At 60.4% G+C, this 16,378-nt stretch overlaps 1 protein-coding gene across 1 annotated transcript; it reads left to right on the forward strand.

Moving 5' to 3' along the window:
• The first annotated feature begins 824 nt into the window (after nt 1–824).
• FSCN1 (fascin actin-bundling protein 1) lies at nt 825–14,770 on the forward strand. The gene is made up of 5 exons (XM_518954.8): nt 825–1,859; nt 11,356–11,512; nt 11,595–11,716; nt 11,965–12,132; nt 13,392–14,770. Exons 1-5 carry the CDS (start codon nt 1,028–1,030, stop codon nt 13,592–13,594), a joined length of 1,482 nt encoding a protein of 493 aa, XP_518954.4. The 5' UTR covers nt 825–1,027; the 3' UTR covers nt 13,595–14,770.
• Nucleotides 14,771–16,378: the final 1,608 nt, after the last annotated feature.

Below are 16,378 nucleotides of genomic sequence, written 5' to 3' on the forward strand. Positions count from 1 at the left end.
TCCCTCCTGTGTGACCAGCTCAGAGTGCCATGAAATTGGGGCTTGGGAGGGGAAGGGACACTGGCCTGGGAACCAGAGACCTGGGCTGGTCTGGCTCACAGTCGCTGGACCTCTGTGATCCGTGTCAAAAAACGAGAACACCAATTCCTGTCCTGCCCACTCACCACCAGGTGGGACCTGAACCCTGGCATCGCCAGCATTGGGAATGTCAGCCACTGACTCAGCCACTCTCTCAGAGACCTATTTGGGCCACCTGAGGCGGGTGCCTGGGCCACACGGAGGGGTCCTGGCAGTCTTCAGGGCAGCGGCTGTGGGGCTGAAGCCTCAAGGAACCACATCTCTGCATAGGAGGGCCAGGCTGCAGGGCCTCGGAGACAACCTAGTTGGGCGTGTTGGGGTCTGTGGGTCCCAGGTCCTGGCCTTACCGGGTCCCCACCGCGCTGTCAGCTCCCAGCCTCCTTCCCTCGTCTGCCTCTGGGCTTCTGTAAGTCTATGTGCTCCAAGGCCACCTCCTCCAGGCAGCCCTCAGACCCCCACCTCCGCCCAGTACCGATCTGCACCGTGGTCTCTGCAGTCTCCATCGTGACCTCAAACCTGGCTCGTCCTTGCTCCTAGCGAGGCTTGGGGTCGGGGTGTCCGAGGTGGGGGACATCCGGGGGGGTTAGGTGGCTGGCGCGGAGAGCCGGGGTTGTGAGGGGTGATGTCCTCAGGCGGCGGCGCTGCGGGGTGCGGCGAGGACACCGGTGGGGTGAGAGCAACGACGGGGCAGCAGCGGGGGCCGCAGCGCCGGGTCCCTCGGCCCGGGGCCCCTCCCGCGCGGAGCCAGGGGCGGGACAGGGGGCGTGGCCTGGTGGCGCTGACGTCACCTCGCCTATAAAGTGTCCGGGGCGCCGCTAGCTGGGCTTTGTGGAGCGCTGCGGAGGGTGCGTGGAGGCCGCGGCCGCCGAACAAAGGAGCAGGGGCGCCGCCGCGGGGACCCGCCACCCACCTCCCGGGGCCGCGCAGCGGCCTCTCGTCTACTGCCACCATGACCGCCAACGGCACAGCCGAGGCGGTGCAGATCCAGTTCGGCCTCATCAACTGCGGCAACAAGTACCTGACGGCCGAGGCGTTCGGGTTTAAGGTGAACGCGTCTGCCAGCAGCCTGAAGAAGAAGCAGATCTGGACGCTGGAGCAGCCCCCTGACGAGGCGGGCAGCGCGGCCGTGTGCCTGCGCAGCCACCTGGGCCGCTACCTGGCGGCGGACAAGGACGGCAACGTGACCTGCGAGCGCGAGGTGCCCGGTCCTGACTGCCGTTTCCTCATCGTGGCTCACGACGACGGCCGCTGGTCGCTGCAGTCCGAGGCGCACCGGCGCTACTTCGGCGGCACCGAGGACCGCCTGTCCTGCTTCGCGCAGACGGTGTCCCCCGCCGAGAAGTGGAGCGTGCACATCGCCATGCACCCTCAGGTCAACATCTACAGCGTCACCCGTAAGCGCTACGCGCACCTGAGCGCGCGGCCGGCCGACGAGATCGCCGTGGACCGCGACGTGCCCTGGGGCGTCGACTCGCTCATCACCCTCGCCTTCCAGGACCAGCGCTACAGCGTGCAGACCGCCGACCACCGCTTCCTGCGCCACGACGGGCGCCTGGTGGCGCGCCCCGAGCCGGCCACTGGCTACACGCTGGAGTTCCGCTCCGGCAAGGTGGCCTTCCGCGACTGCGAGGGCCGTTACCTGGCGCCGTCGGGGCCCAGCGGCACGCTCAAGGCGGGCAAGGCCACCAAGGTGGGCAAGGACGAGCTCTTTGCCCTGGAGCAGAGCTGCGCCCAGGTCGTGCTGCAGGCGGCCAACGAGAGGAACGTGTCCACGCGCCAGGGTGAGTGGGGACGCTGCCCCCGCCTCTCCTGCTCCGTGCACAAAGCGCACCCCACCCGCGCCCCTCCAGCCTCCCGCCCTTTCTCGCTCGCGGCGCCGCTGCGGTCCAGAGCACTGCCCATTGCGCCCCCGCTAGGCACGCTGGCTACCCCGCCTGGAGGGGGCGAGGAGTGGGGCTTTGCCCATCCTCGGGTGCCGCTGCCCACCTCCCACCCCGGGCTGGGGTCATAGGCTCCCCTAGGCCCCGCGAAGTCGCAACCGTACGTGCACCCTCCTAACCACCCCCCCGCCCCCGGCCCAATCTTGGCTTTCCCCACGCGCGCTGATCCCTCGGATCGGCTGTCCCAGCTCTTGCGGAGTGGGAGCCCCTCACCCATTTCCTCTTGCGCCTCCCCCCGCCGGCAGTCCTGGAGCTCCGGGGTCCGAGGCAAGGGTCGCCACCCGCAAGGGCGCGCCTCCACCCCCACCGGCAGCCTTTCGCGGGCGAGATGGGGGAGGTTAGCCAGGCCTTTGATCCCGGCGGGGCGCGCCTCCACCTCCCCGTCTGCCCGGCCTTCCTCCACCTCCTCCCGCTGCCGGGCGGGGTCGGCCTCCGCTGGGGGTGGGGGCGCGCGCGGGGTGTCAGCCCTTCCCCCCAGCCCCTCCTCCCGCGTCTGCCCCGCGCTCGAGGCCGCGGCCTTTGTGAGCAGGGGGGCGGGTCGCCTCGACTGGGTCCTCCCTCGCCCCCTTTGTCCTGCTCCATCTCTGCAGATGGGAAAACCAGATGCGGCGGGGCGGGGGAGGGGATCGGCTTTTGCGGTTCACCTTGCAGAGGAGCCCCCCGCGCCGCCCCCGGGCCCAGGGCTCGGGTTCCGAGGTTCCCCAGGAGGCGGTCTCCCTCCTCGCGCCGCGGCCCGGGAACGGCGTGGCGCGGATGGCGGCCCTCCAGGCACCCCGCCCTTCGCCCGCCGCGCGCGTCTCCAGGCCGGTGCGCTGAGCTCCGCTCCGCGGGCGACCGAGGGCCGCTTCAGCGCGAGCCGGGAGACCCCAGGCCAGCTCCCTCGGGAAGCCCCTACCCTCTGGTGAACCCATGCCCTAGGGCGCTCGCCGGGAACAATTGACTGCAACTCGATCCATCCCCTCCGGGGCCTCCTGCAGGCACGGCTGTTTGCGACCGGCCTGTGCGCCACTCTTTCCCTTCTTTCTCAGATTCTCCCCCAGGGGGTTTCTCTTCCTTTTGGCGTCCTCTTCCACTCCTGGCGGAGAAACTGTTCCTTGCTTGCAGAGGCCCCGCTGGAGGGAGGGGCGTGGGGGGATCTTTTTCCCTGGATAGGAAGTCGGACCCCAGGCCTTGGAGATGGCTGGACGGGAGCCCAGTTTGTGTCTCATCCCTCCTCTTGGAAGGAGCCCTCCTGACGGCCCCCCTCTTGGCTGTGGGCTCTGCAGGAGGGGGAAAGACCCCCCGTGGCAGTGGGGGTGAGGGTGGAGGCCTGGGTGGGGTAATGGCCATTTTGTGCCTGAAGTTTGCTACCTTAAGCCCCAGAGAGGTGAAGGTGCTTGTCATGGGTCACACAGCAAGTGACCACAAGGAAGCAGCATGCAGAAGTGGGTGCATTTGGCTCCAGAAACCCCTTTTCCTGTTTCCCACAGCGCATGGCGGACAGAGCTCCTCACCTGATCAGCAGGCATTGAGCCCTACTAAGGGGACCTGCTGAGCCATGAGTGAACCAGTGGGGTTCACGTTCCCTTGGGGACATTACGAAGTGTCAAGGAAAAGGCAGCGGGTACAGGTTATTAGATGGCTGAGTCCTTTCTGAGCAGGACATTTGAGCTGGCCTGAAGGATGAATAGAAGGTGGCAGGTATCGGCGGGGGGTGGGGGGGGCTGTGTGGACCAGCGTTGTAGGCTGTGGGTGTCGCCTGTGCAAAGGTCTTGTGGCAGGAAGGTACACAGAAAGCCCAGTGTGGCTGGGAGGAAGCTTGTGAGGTCGGGGCCACAGGACCCTGGATGAGAGCTTAGTGCAGGGCTATGCTCCTTGCCTTGGGGTTGCAGCCACAGCCTCCCGTGGGTAAGAAGTCGCAGAAGTAGGTGGCCTTGGCCCTGGGGGCCAGGAAGGAGCAGAGAGCCTGAGGGTGTTTTTGGCGAGCCTGGGCAGATACTCCCCTCTCCTGAGAAGCTTGCTGGGGGCGTCTGGTGTGTGATTCAGGCTGATAGGGTGGGAGGAACCAGAAATTGCAGCCAGGAGAGGTGGTGGTGATGGCTCAGCTTGGAGTTGAAAGGGATGTGGAACGGCGCGGGGGTGGGGGTACTTGGGGGCCAAGGTTGGGGCTCCTCTGGCCTCAGATCTTGGGGTCCTTATCTCGTTTCTATGTCAGCCAACTCCCGGGGGGCTTTTGGGAACTGGAGTCTGCAGGGGTGGGCGTGGGGGGCGTGTCTGCAGAGGCCATTTTGGACGGGCCTGCGTGGCAAGGGGGAGGCGTCTGCTTCCGACACACATGCTGGGGAACGCCAGCCAGGAAGGGGAGGATCCGGACTTAGCTGGCAGGGGGGATGTGAATCATCTCTGCAGGCCTGCACGGGCGGGCCCGGTGGGGGCAGGGTGCTCCCCTTTGAAAAACGCTGCGCCCTGCTCTTCAGCCTCAGTTTCCCCATCTGTAAAGTGTGTATTCCAGGCCTCCTTGGGCTGGCCCAGATCTGTCCTGGGCAGGGGCTTTCAGCCCTTCACACCAGAGGCTGGGTCAGCTGAGTGAGTGCTCCTTTGTCCTCCCGCCATGCCCCAGGCTCCTCCCTGCTCCCCAGGATCCACACCTACCCTGGCCCCGACCCTGGGCCATGCCTCACCACACTTCCTGTCTTCTCTCACATCTCTCACATCTGGGAGTCCTCTCCCACCAGCCTGTGCTTGCATCTGGGGCTCCATGCCAGGGATAGGACCTGTCCTCCCTGCTGGCTTGGGACATGCCCTCTCCCAGCCACTCTGAGGAGGGCTGACTGAGGAAGGGCTCGTCAAGCTGGGCTTTGCAGGATGTGTAAGAGTTCTCCCCACGAGGCGCAGGGCATTCTGAGCCCAGGGAATGGCTTGTATAAGGATGCAGAGGCATTTGAAATGGCCAAGTAGTTGCAGGAATCGACTGGAAAGCGGGGTGGTAAGGTGAAGCCATAGAACATTCCAGGCCCCCTCCCCTAAATGAGATGGAGGGAGTGCCTGTTTTGAACAAGCCAGGGGCATCTGGGGACTGTTAAGGCCTGGGGGTGGTGATGGGGACTGGAGGGTGTGAGGCAACCAGGGGGTGCCCCTCTGAGCCACCACAGACAGAATGGTTCAGAAGGCCAGGCACACTGGCTCTTGCCTGTAATCCAAGCACTTTGGGAGGCCAAGGAGGGAAGATGGCTTCAGCTCAGGAGTTCAAGGCCAGCCTGGAAAACATGGCAAAACCTCTGTCTACAAAAAATACAAAAAATTAGCCAGGCATGGTGATGCACGCCTGTCGTCCCAGCTTCTCAGGAGGCTTAGATGGGAGGATCACTTGAGCCGGGGAGTTTGAGGCTGCAGTGAGCCGAGATCGTGCCACTGCACTCCAGCCTGGGCAACAGAACGAGACCCTGTCTTAAAAAAATTTTTTTGGCCTGGTGCGGTGGCTCATGCCTGTAATGCCAGCACTTTGGGAGTCCAAGGCGGGTGGATCACCTGGAGGTCGGGAGTTTGAGACCAGTCTGACCAACATGGAGAAACCCCATCTCTACTAAAAACACAAAAATTAGCCGGGCGTGGTGGCGCATGCCTGTAATCCCAGCTACTCTGGAGGCTGAGGCAGGAGAATCCCTTGAACCCGGGAGGCGGAAGTTGCAGTGAGCCGAGATCGCACCATTGCACTCCAGCCTGGGCAACAAGAGTGAAACTCCATCTCAAAAAAAAAAAAAAAAACAACAACCAAAACAAACAAACAAAAAACTGTAATTAAAATAATTAAAAGAAAAAAGTTAAAAAAAAAAAAAAAAGAGAGGATGGCTCAAAGGCTGGAAACAGGGAAGGCCACTGTGAGGGGAGGACAGGCAGGGCTAGACCTCTCTGGAAGGAGAAGGGAGAGGTACCCGTGGGCCCGGCACAGGAGACTCTTAATCTCCTGGCTCCCAGGGGGCTTCTGTGGGCCTGTGACTCAGGATTTCTGTGCCTCTGTTGATGAAAAGAAAAATCCTGAAGAAAACACTGTTCCCATAGTAACACAGCTCTAATTAGAGACTCCAAGGCCAAGCGAGGGCTTTGGAGCCAGGAGGGGCCCTGCTGTACTGGGGGGACGACTCCCCTTTCCCCTATCCCTCCCTGCTGGGGCGGGGCCTGATGTCTACTTGGCACCAGGCCCCTAAATCCTTTCAACATCCTGGCGGAGTGGAGAGGCTGGGCCCTTTTGACAGGTGGGGAAACTGAGGAAGGTTGCAGGGAAGGCACTCACCCAAGGGTGCCTGGCCCCCCGCGGTGGGTGCCTCACTGGCTGGCCTAAACCTTCGCATCAAACCAGTTCCAGGATTGAACGCAACAGGCTGATGGGGACTGAGTCGTGGTACAGATGGCGGCAGTTGCGTGGCCCTGGGCCCAGGAATGGCTGGGAAGCTCCCTTTCTTCTCTGGCTTGGGGGATGAGGTTAGTGTAAATTTCATGGAGTTGCCAGGAGGATTAAGGCCGATGTGCATTCACACGTGGCCCCGTGGCTGCCGCCAGTTAAGCCCTGCGCAGCCATTGGAAGTCTCATTGAGAAGGAGCCTCCCGGCTTCCTGCATTTGTTCCAGGCGGGCTGGTAAGCGCCCTGCTTATTTGCAAGGCTGTGTGAGGACGAGCCCTGTAAACCCTAGGACGAGGCTGTGCTAATGTGGTTTCTGTTCCACTGTCTCCCCTTCTCCTTTTGCCCCTCTTTCTGGGGAACCTGGAGCCCCTGATGCCCTCTGTTTTTTCCTGCTGCTGGGGTGGACCTAGAACCTCTCCCTCCATCCTTTCTGCTGCTGGGGTGGGTCTGCAGGAGGCTGTCCTCTTACCTGGTCCCTAACTTCCCTCCGATCAGCGGGGCTTCAGCGGAGCCCCGGCGCATTGGACAGGTGGTGCTCTGTGGCCGGCACAGGCCAGGGCCCAGGGTGCGGCCCCTGCCTGTAGGTAGACATGCAGGCCCTTCTGAGCAGAATGAGGGGGCAGTGAGGGCAGCTGTGTGGGTGTGGCTGGCCTGACGGCTCCCTGCAGCCCTGCGGCTTCTGTGCAGTGGGGGTGGGGCGGGCCAGACCTTTGCAGGGCCTCTTGGCTGGTGGAGGGCTGAGTGAGCAGACGCCCCAGCCCTGGTTGTGTTCCCTGGGGTGTGGCCTTAGGATGGTCCCGGCACCCTGGGGACCCAGCCCCTGCTCACCTTATCCTCCTCCCGTGCTTGGCTGGGGTGTGGTGGCTGAGCCAGCCCACCCAGTGGAGTCCCAGGCAGTGGATGCTCCGCGGAGGGCAGGGGGTGGGCTACCGGCTTAAGGGGGCCCAGGGAACCTGGGGGGTGGAGCCCAAGGGGTTCTAAGAAGGGGCAGGGCCAGGAACCCATAGACAAGAGGGTGGGGCAGGGAAAGGGCGTGGCAAGAGGGCCACCCACCTCCGGTCCAGAGAGCCAGCCAGACCCTTACTTTCTCTTGCTGTGTGACCTTAGGCAAGGACATGCCACCACCAGCCTCAGTCTCCCTCTTTGTGAAGTGGGATGAAGATCCCCCACCTGTGGAGCAGATGTGGGGATGCATGGTTGGGTCAGGATGGAACAGGATGGGGAGGCCGGGCGTGGTGGCTTACCCCTGTAATCCCAGCACTTTGGGAGGCAAAGGTGGGAGGACTGCTTGAGTCCAGGAGTTTGGGCAACATAGCGAGACCACCCCCATCTCTACAAAATAATGTTAAAGTTAGCCAGGCGTAGTGGTGAGTGCCTGTGGTCCCACCTACTGGGGAGACTGAGGCAAGAGGATCCTTTGAGCCCAGGAGGTGGAGGCTGTAGAGAGCCATGCTTGGGCCACTTGCACTCCAGCCTGGGCAACAGAGCAAGACCCTATCTCTAAAAAAAAAAATGGAATTGAGGATGTGTCCTCTGGGTGTGGGCTCTACCACCCACCAGCCTCCCTCTCCTGTGGGTGCTGCCTGCCACCCACCGCTGAGGTCCCTGCAGCATCAAGGTGCCCAAACGAAGACACTCTCCAGCTCTGAGCCAGGCACCCATACAGAGCCCGGCAGACGCCTCTGCTGCTGCAGTTCTTAGAATCCAGAGCGCGTGGGGAATGTGAATTTGTGCTGCTGGAGCCAAACATCCCACCTCCAGGTTTTAGCTGGAGGAATCCATGCGGATATGCAAAGCAATGTAGTTATAATGAATAGCAATTGTGGGCCGGGCGCAGTGGCTCATACCTGTAATCCCAGCACTTTGGGAGGCTGAGGTGGGTGGATCACCTGAGGTCAGGAGTTTGAGACCGGCCTGGCCAACATAATGAAACTCCGTCTCTACTAAAAATACAAAAAAATTAGCCGGGCATAGTGGCGGGTGCCTGTAATCCCAGCTACTCAGGAGGCTGAGGCAGGAGAATCACTTGAACCCAGGAGGCAGAGGTTTCAGTGAGGCGAGATCGTGCCATTGCACTCCAGCCCGGGAGACACAGCGAGACTCTCTTTCTCAAAAAAAGAATAGCAGCTGCGCTATAGCTTAGGGGAGCAAAACCCGAAAGCCACCTTAAGTTTCCCGATGATAGAGATCCTTGGGGTCCTATCCTGAGACAGAGTCTTGCTCTGTCGCCCAGGCTGGAGTGCAGTGGCGGATCTCAGCTTACTGCAGCCTCCGCCTCCTGGGTTCAAGCAATTCTCCTGCGTCAGCCTCCCGAGCAGCTGGGATTACAGGCGCCCGGCACCACCCCCAGCTAATTTTTTTTTTTTTTTTTTTGAGACAGAGTCTCGCATTGTCACCCAGGCTGGAGTGCAGTGGCGCCATCTTGGCTCACTGCAAGCTCCACCTCCCGGGTTCACGCCATTCTCCTGCCTCAGCCTCCCGAGTAGCGGGGACTACAGGCGCCCGCCACCGTGCCTGGCTAATTTTTTTTTTTTTGTATTATTAATAGAGACGGGTTTCACCGTGTTAGGATGATCTCGATCTCCTGACCTCGTGATCCGCCTGCCTCGGCCTCCCAAAGTGCTGGGATTACAGGCATGAGCCACCTTGCCTGGTCCTTTTTTTTGTATTTTTAGTAGAGATGAGGTTTCACCATGTTGGCCAGGCTGGTCTCAAACTCCTGACCTCATGATCCGCCCGCCTCGGCCTCCCAAAGTGCTGGGATTACAGGCGTGGGCCACTGCGCCCGGCCAGTCCCATTCTACTTTTTAGGGACATGGAATCATGTAAAGATGCCATACAGAAAACAGTATGCAAATCCAGAGACAGAGGACATCTGTGCATGTTTCTTTCTTTCTTCCTTTTTTTTTTTTTTTTGAGATGGAGTCTTGCTCTGTCGCCCAGGCTGGAGTGCAGTGGTGCAATCTCAGCTCACTGCAACCTCTGCCTCCCAGGTTCAAGTGATTCTCCTGCCTCAGACTTCCAAGTAGCTGGGATTACAGGCGTGCCCCACTGTGCCCAGCTAATTTTTGTATTTTTAGTAGAGGCGGGGTTTCACCATGTTGGCAAGGCTGGTCTTGAACTCATGACCTCAGGTGATCCACCCGCCTCAGCTTCCCAAAGTGCTGGGATTACAGGCGTGAGCTGCCGTGGCAACCCGCATGCTTCTTATGTATAAGAAAAAAACAGCTAGAAAGTTGTGGGTTCACTGGCTGGGCACATGGTGGCTTGTGTCTGTAACCTCAGCACTTTGGGAGGCTGAGTTAGGAGGATCATGTGAGGCCGGGAGTTCAAGACCATCCTAGGCAACATAGCCAGACCCTGTCTGTACCAAATAGAAAAAAAAATTAACTTGATGTGGTGGTGTGTGCCTGTAGTCTCAGCTATTTGGGAGGCTGAGGTGGGAGGATCACTTGAGCCCAGGAAGTCGAGGCTACAGTGAGCTATGATGGTGCCACTGCACTCCAACCTGGGCAACAGAGCAAGACCCTGAATCAAAAAGAAAGAAAGATGTATTTGCCAACACAGGGGTGTTCTGCAGTGGGGTGGGAAGGGGACGTGTAGGACTTCATAGTTTCCTTTTTTTTGTTTTAGAGACAGGGTTTAAAAAAAATTTTTTTTTTTTTTTTGAGGCGGAATTTCATTCTTGTTGCCCAGGCTGGAGTGATCTTGGCTCACTGCCATCTCCGCCTCCCAGGTTGAAGTGATTCTCCTGCCTCAGCCTCAAGCAATTTTGTATTTTTAGTAGAGACGGGGTGACTCCATGTTGGTCAGGCTGGTCTCAAACTCCCGACCTCGGGTGATCCGCCTGCCTTGGCCTCCCAAAGTGCTGGGATTACAGGTGTGAGCCACTGTGCTCAGCCCTTTTTTTTTTTTTTTTTTTAAGAAGTAGGGTCTTGCTAAGTTGTCCAGGCTGGTCTTGAACTCCTGGTCTCAAATGATCCTCCTGACTTGGCCTCCCAAAATGCTGGGACTGCAGGAGATATGAGCCACCGCACCCGGCCCTTTTATAAGTTTTCTAAAGGAAAGGAACATGTACCATCATATTTTATTTTAATTTTTACATAGAAGCAGGAACAATAGCATGAACCCCCAGACACGGCCCCCCAAGATGCGCTGTTCCGCTGTGCTGCAGCCCCATTTGTCCTTTTCTATACCATTTTTGGTTGTATTTGAAGCAAATCCCTGACATCAGGGCATTTCATCCCAAAATACTTCCATCTGTGTTTCTAAAAAAACGAGGCCATTTTCTTATGTAACCACAACGTGATCAACAGTAATCAATGCTTAACATCTAATTCTGGGCCACGTTAAGACCCTCCTGATTGGCTCAAGAATGTCTTTTGTGCAGTTGGTTTCTTGATTCTTTTTGTTTTTTTGAGACAGGGTCTCACTCTGTCACCCAGGCTGGAGTGCAGTGGTGCAATCACGGCTCACTGCAGCCTCAACCTCCTGCCTCAGCTATCCTCCTGCCTCAGCCTCCCAAGTAGCTGGGACCACAGGTTTGCACCACCACTCCCAGCTAATTAAAAAAAGTAATTTGTAGAGACGGGGGTGGGGTGGGGGTCTTGCTATGTTGCCCAAGCTGGTCTCAAACTCCTAGACTCAAACAATCATCCTGCCTTGGCCTCCCAAAGTGTTGTGATCACAGGCATGAGCCCCTATCCCTGGCCCCTATTATTTCTCTAACTGGGGAAAGTCATGTGGGAACAGATGTAGCTTGCCTTGGCCTCTGACCGGCCCTGCCTGCGTTCCTGGGTGCTCTCTGCTGCCTCTCATGTGTGCCACTGTGGGGACTCGGCCGCCCACCCCACCCCGTGGTGTTACCTTGCGTGTGTAGTTCTGTGAGCTCAGGGCTGTGGTCTGCCAGAACTAGGGGGTGTGGGGCCCCAGTACCAGCCCAAGGCCTCCTCTCTGCAGGTATGGACCTGTCTGCCAATCAGGATGAGGAGACCGACCAGGAGACCTTCCAGCTGGAGATCGACCGCGACACCAAAAAGTGTGCCTTCCGTACCCACACGGGCAAGTACTGGACGCTGACGGCCACCGGGGGCGTGCAGTCCACCGCCTCCAGCAAGTGAGTGCCTCGCTCCCACCTGTCACCGCCCCCACCACCTTGCCTGGGCTACCCCGCCTGACCCTGTCCCGCCATCCCCCAGGAATGCCAGCTGCTACTTCGACATCGAGTGGCGTGACCGGCGCATCACACTGAGGGCGTCCAATGGCAAGTTTGTGACCTCCAAGAAGAATGGGCAGCTGGCCGCCTCGGTGGAGACAGCAGGTAACACTAATGCCCCAGTTCCCTGGAGCCGTCCTGGAGTCCTGGAGGGTCTGGCCATGCCGTGGTCACTTGGTAGCCCCAGCCAAGGCCTGCTGTGTGCTGGGCATCCCCCCGGACTGGCCCCGCACTGTCCTACCCTGGGGCTGACTGCTGTGTGACCCCCGCTCCTGGCCCTCCCTCTCTGGTCACCCCAGCCTCCACCCCACTCCCTGCCAGGAGGCTCACTGACTCCCCTCTTTCTGGGACAGGGGACTCAGAGCTCTTCCTCATGAAGCTCATCAACCGCCCCATCATCGTGTTCCGCGGGGAGCACGGCTTCATTGGCTGCCGCAAGGTCACGGGCACCCTGGACGCCAACCGCTCCAGCTATGACGTCTTCCAGCTGGAGTTCAACGATGGCGCCTACAACATCAAAGGCAGGTTCTCCTGTGGGCAGCTGCTGGGCAGGGAACCCCTCGGTTGGGGCTGGGGTCAGTGCTGCGGGGAGCGCCCTCTGCATCCACACTGGACCCTGGCTTGGCTCAGGGCCATTCCGGGCCCTAAAGGGACAGGTGTCCGATGGCCACCAGGGGCTCTGGGATGCAAGCAGCCCCTTTCCCTCTTGTCTGTGTGGTTGGGGGGACTTACCTTGCCCACCTGACAGAGAGGTGTGTGGAGGGGAGAGCAGGGAGGGGAAGGAGAGCAGGGAAGGGGAGGGAGGAGAGCAGGGGAGGGGAGAGCCGGGAAGGAGAGGAGAGCAGGGGTGGGGAGGTTCTGGAAAGGGTGTGCAGGGGAGGACACGCCTCGGTTATGGGACTGGGGCCCCTTCCCAGGAGGACCCCCAACAATCCAGAGGTGCCTGTTAGGATTCAGAACATGGTTTTTTTGTTTGTTTTTTTGAGACTCACTCCCTCACCCTGGCTGGAGTGCAGTGGCGTTATCTCGGCTCACTGCAACCTCTGCCTCCTGGGTTCAAGTGATTCTCCTGCCTCAGCCTCCCAAGTAGCTGGGATTACGGGTGTGCGCCACCACACCTGGCTAATTTTTATATTTTTAAAATTTATTATTTATTTATTTTGAGACAGAGTCTTGTTCTGTCACCCAGTCTGGAGTGCAGTGGCGTTATCTCGGCTCTCTGCAACCTCTGCCTCCTGGGTTCAAGCGATTCTCCTGCCTCAGCCTCCCGAGTAGCTGGGACTGTGTGTGGGAGCCACCATGCCTGGCTAATTTTTTTGTATTTTTCATAGAGACGGGTTTCACCATGTTGGCCAGGCTGGTCTTGAATTCGTGGCCTCAAGTGATCCGCCCACCTCAGCCTCCCACAGTGCTGGGTTTATAGGTGTGAGCCACCACACCCGGCTAATTGTTTTGTATTTTTAGTAGAGACGGAGCTTCACTATGTTGGCCAGGCTGGCTCGAACTCCTGACCTCAAGTGATCCGCCCACCTCAGCCTCCCAGAGTGCTGGGATTACAGGCGTGAGCCACTGCGGCCGAGCAGAACACGTTCTAGGACCCTTGTTCATGTGTCCATCACGGACAGGAGGACGTGCGGGCCATAGGGACCCTGGCTCATTCCGGAGCCGGGACTGGAGGGTGGGGCGTCACCCTTGGGAACACCCGTGCCCACCCTCCGCTGCCCAGGGTGGGGGTGGGGAGCCAGGCTTTGGGCCCCACTTGATAAAGTCCCCTCCCCAGACTCCACAGGCAAATACTGGACGGTGGGCAGTGACTCCGCGGTCACCAGCAGCGGCGACACTCCTGTGGACTTCTTCTTCGAGTTCTGCGACTATAACAAGGTGGCCATCAAGGTGGGCGGGCGCTACCTGAAGGGCGACCACGCAGGCGTCCTGAAGGCCTCGGCGGAAACCGTGGACCCCGCCTCGCTCTGGGAGTACTAGGGCCGGCCCGCCCTTCCCCGCCCCTGCCCACGTGGCGGCTCCTGCCAACCCTCCCTGCTAACCCCTTCTCCTCCAGATGGGCTCCAGGGCGGGAGGCAAGCCCCCTTGCCTTTCAAACTGGAAACCCCAGAGAAAACGGTGCCCCCACCTGTCGCCCCTATGGACTCCCCACTCTCCCCTCCGCCCGGGTTCCCTACTCCCCTCGGGTCAGCGGCTGCGGCCTGGCCCTGGGAGGGATTTCAGATGCCCCTGCCCTCTTGTGTGCCACGGGGTGAGTCTGGCACCTCTTTCTTCTGACCTCAGACGGCTCTGAGCCTTATTTCTCTGGAAGCGGCTAAGGGACGGTTGGAGGCTGGGAGCCCTGGGCGTGTAGTGTAACTGGAATCTTTTGCCTCTCCCAGCCACCTCCTCCCAGCCCCCCAGGAGCTGGGCACATGTCCCAAGCCTGTCAGTGGCCCTCCCTGGTGCACTGTCCCCGAAACCCCTGCTTGGGAAGGGAAGCTGTCGGGTGGGCTAGGACTGACCCTTGGTGTTTTTTTGGGTGGTGGCTGGAAACAGCCCCTCTCCCACGTGGCAGAAGCTCAGCCTGGCTCCCTTCCCCGGAGCGGCAGGGCGTGACGGCCACAGGGTCTGCCCCCTGCGCGTTCTGCCAAGGTGGTGGTGGGGCTGGTAGGGGTGTGGGGGCCGTCTTCCTCCTGTCTCTTTCCTTTCACCCTAGCCTGACTGGAAGCAGAAAATGACCAAATCAGTATTTTTTTTAATGAAATATTATTGCTGGAGGCGTCCCAGGCAAGCCTGGCTGTAGTAGCGAGTGATCTGGCGGGGGGCGTCTCAGCACCCTCCCCCAGGGGGTGCATCTCAGCCCCCTCTTTCCGTCCTTCCCGTCCAGCCCCAGCCCTGGGCCTGGGCTGCCGACACCTGGGCCAGAGCCCCTGCTGTGATTGGTGCTCCCTGGGCCTCCTGGGTGGATGAAGCCAGGCGTCGCCCCCTCCGGGAGCCCTGGGGTGAGCCGCCGGGGCCCCCCTGCTGCCAGCCTCCCCCATCCCTAACATGCATCTCACTCTGGGTGTCTTGGTCTTTTATTTTTTGTAAGTGTCATTTGTATAACTCTAAACGCCCATGATAGTAGCTTCAAACTGGAAATAGCGAAATAAAATAACTCAGTCTGCAGCCCCAGGCCGGCCTTGTGTGTGTCTTGGGGCTGAGGTGGGTGGGAGGGCTGGCGGGACAGGTAGGCGCCCTGGCTCCCCAGCTCAGTGCTGGGAGTGTGCAGTGGGAGGGGGGCCGCGGCTCCAGTGGGTGCTCCGGAGCTCGTGGGCCCAGCACACCTCCTTAAGCGGGGGATGGAGCGCTGGGAGGGGGTGGACTGTGGCCCATGGGACCCCCCAGAGCCATTAGGAGGAGTTCTGTGGTGAGAAGTGGCTGTGGCTCCTCGTAGGCTACGTCCACCATGCGGGGGACCTCGGGGGTGTCTGGGGGTGGCACGCTGGATGTTGAGAAGGCGCAGCCCAGGGAACACTCAAACCAGGAGACCCCACATTATCCTCTAGTTGACATGTGCCCTTCGACTAGGGGACGTGGTGGTAGGGGCAGCTCCGCCCCCACACTGCGAGGATCCGGGCCTTCCACGTCCCCAGACACAGCAGGTTGGGGTGCCCCTGGGGCTGGGAGATGCTGCCCTGGGCCCCTCAGGGGGCGGCCGTGGTAGGATGGACCGGGCCGAGTGTGCAGACCCTGGGCAGGTGCCTACATCGGAACCAGCAGCCCTGGGGATATCTGGCATATCAGAGGCTGAGGACTGTTTCCAGACTTTACCAAGGCCACAGTCAGGGCGACCTGGGTTCTGAGCCTCCCTTTGCATCCTAGGCTGTAGGGACAGGGGCTGGGCAGAGGCTCGCGGACCTCGTGCAGCTTCATTCACTCCCAGGTGCCCCTAAGGATAGCAGCTGCGCGAAGACTGAGGGGAGGAGCAGTAAGGCGCAGCCTGGAGCGGAGGGACCTGGCGCCCAGTCATTGTGCGCTGGGAAGGCGGTGATGGCGACGGAATTTGGGACACGCGGGGCGTCCCGGGGGCAGCCAGGGCACTGCAGGCCGAAGCCCCCTGTTCCCCCGCATCCTCCCCACCGTCGGCAGCAGAGCAAGCGCTTATTGGCTGCTGATGACGCAACTGGGAGGGCTGCGCTGTGATAGGTGGTCCCTGGCGGGGGGGAGGGCGGAAGTCTTGAGATTGGCAGGGGCAGGTGGCTGCTGCAGAGGGAAGTCGGGGTCCCCTCAGCGAGGTTCCGGCGGCCACCCCTCTCCCCTCCCCCATGAAAGCCAGGCTGGAAGCCAGAAAAATCCCAGTGACTGGAAGGGACAGATTAATCCTCCGGAACCAAACTCTTTGAGACCTGGGGAGGAGGGTGGGAGGCACTGGGAAGGGGGATTGGGGGGAGCCTGGCTCATTTCCACCCATGGAGCTGACCTAGAATGACCCTAAGGTCCCCGGAGCCACCAGCTGATTCTGAATTCCATTCATTCTGCAAAATTTGGCGCCTACCACGTGGCCGAGATTCCCGAGGCTGCAGCCAATGAGCAGCATAGTCCGATGGGGGAGGCTGGAAGGGCCGTTCACGAGATCTCTCGGGAGGAATCGGTAGGAGCTGCCCAACTGAAAGGGACGGGGGAATAACCCGGGGCGAGGGACCTTCCCAGGCCCTGCCCTCTGGGGGGGAAGTCAGGCCAGGGGCCGGGGGCATCTCTGGGGTCCCAGGTGAGATGCGGGTCGAGGGAGCCAGGCCACGG

This window comes from Pan troglodytes, chromosome 6 (genome assembly GCF_028858775.2).
Source record: "Pan troglodytes isolate AG18354 chromosome 6, NHGRI_mPanTro3-v2.0_pri, whole genome shotgun sequence".
Classification (NCBI taxonomy): domain Eukaryota; kingdom Metazoa; phylum Chordata; class Mammalia; order Primates; family Hominidae; genus Pan; species Pan troglodytes.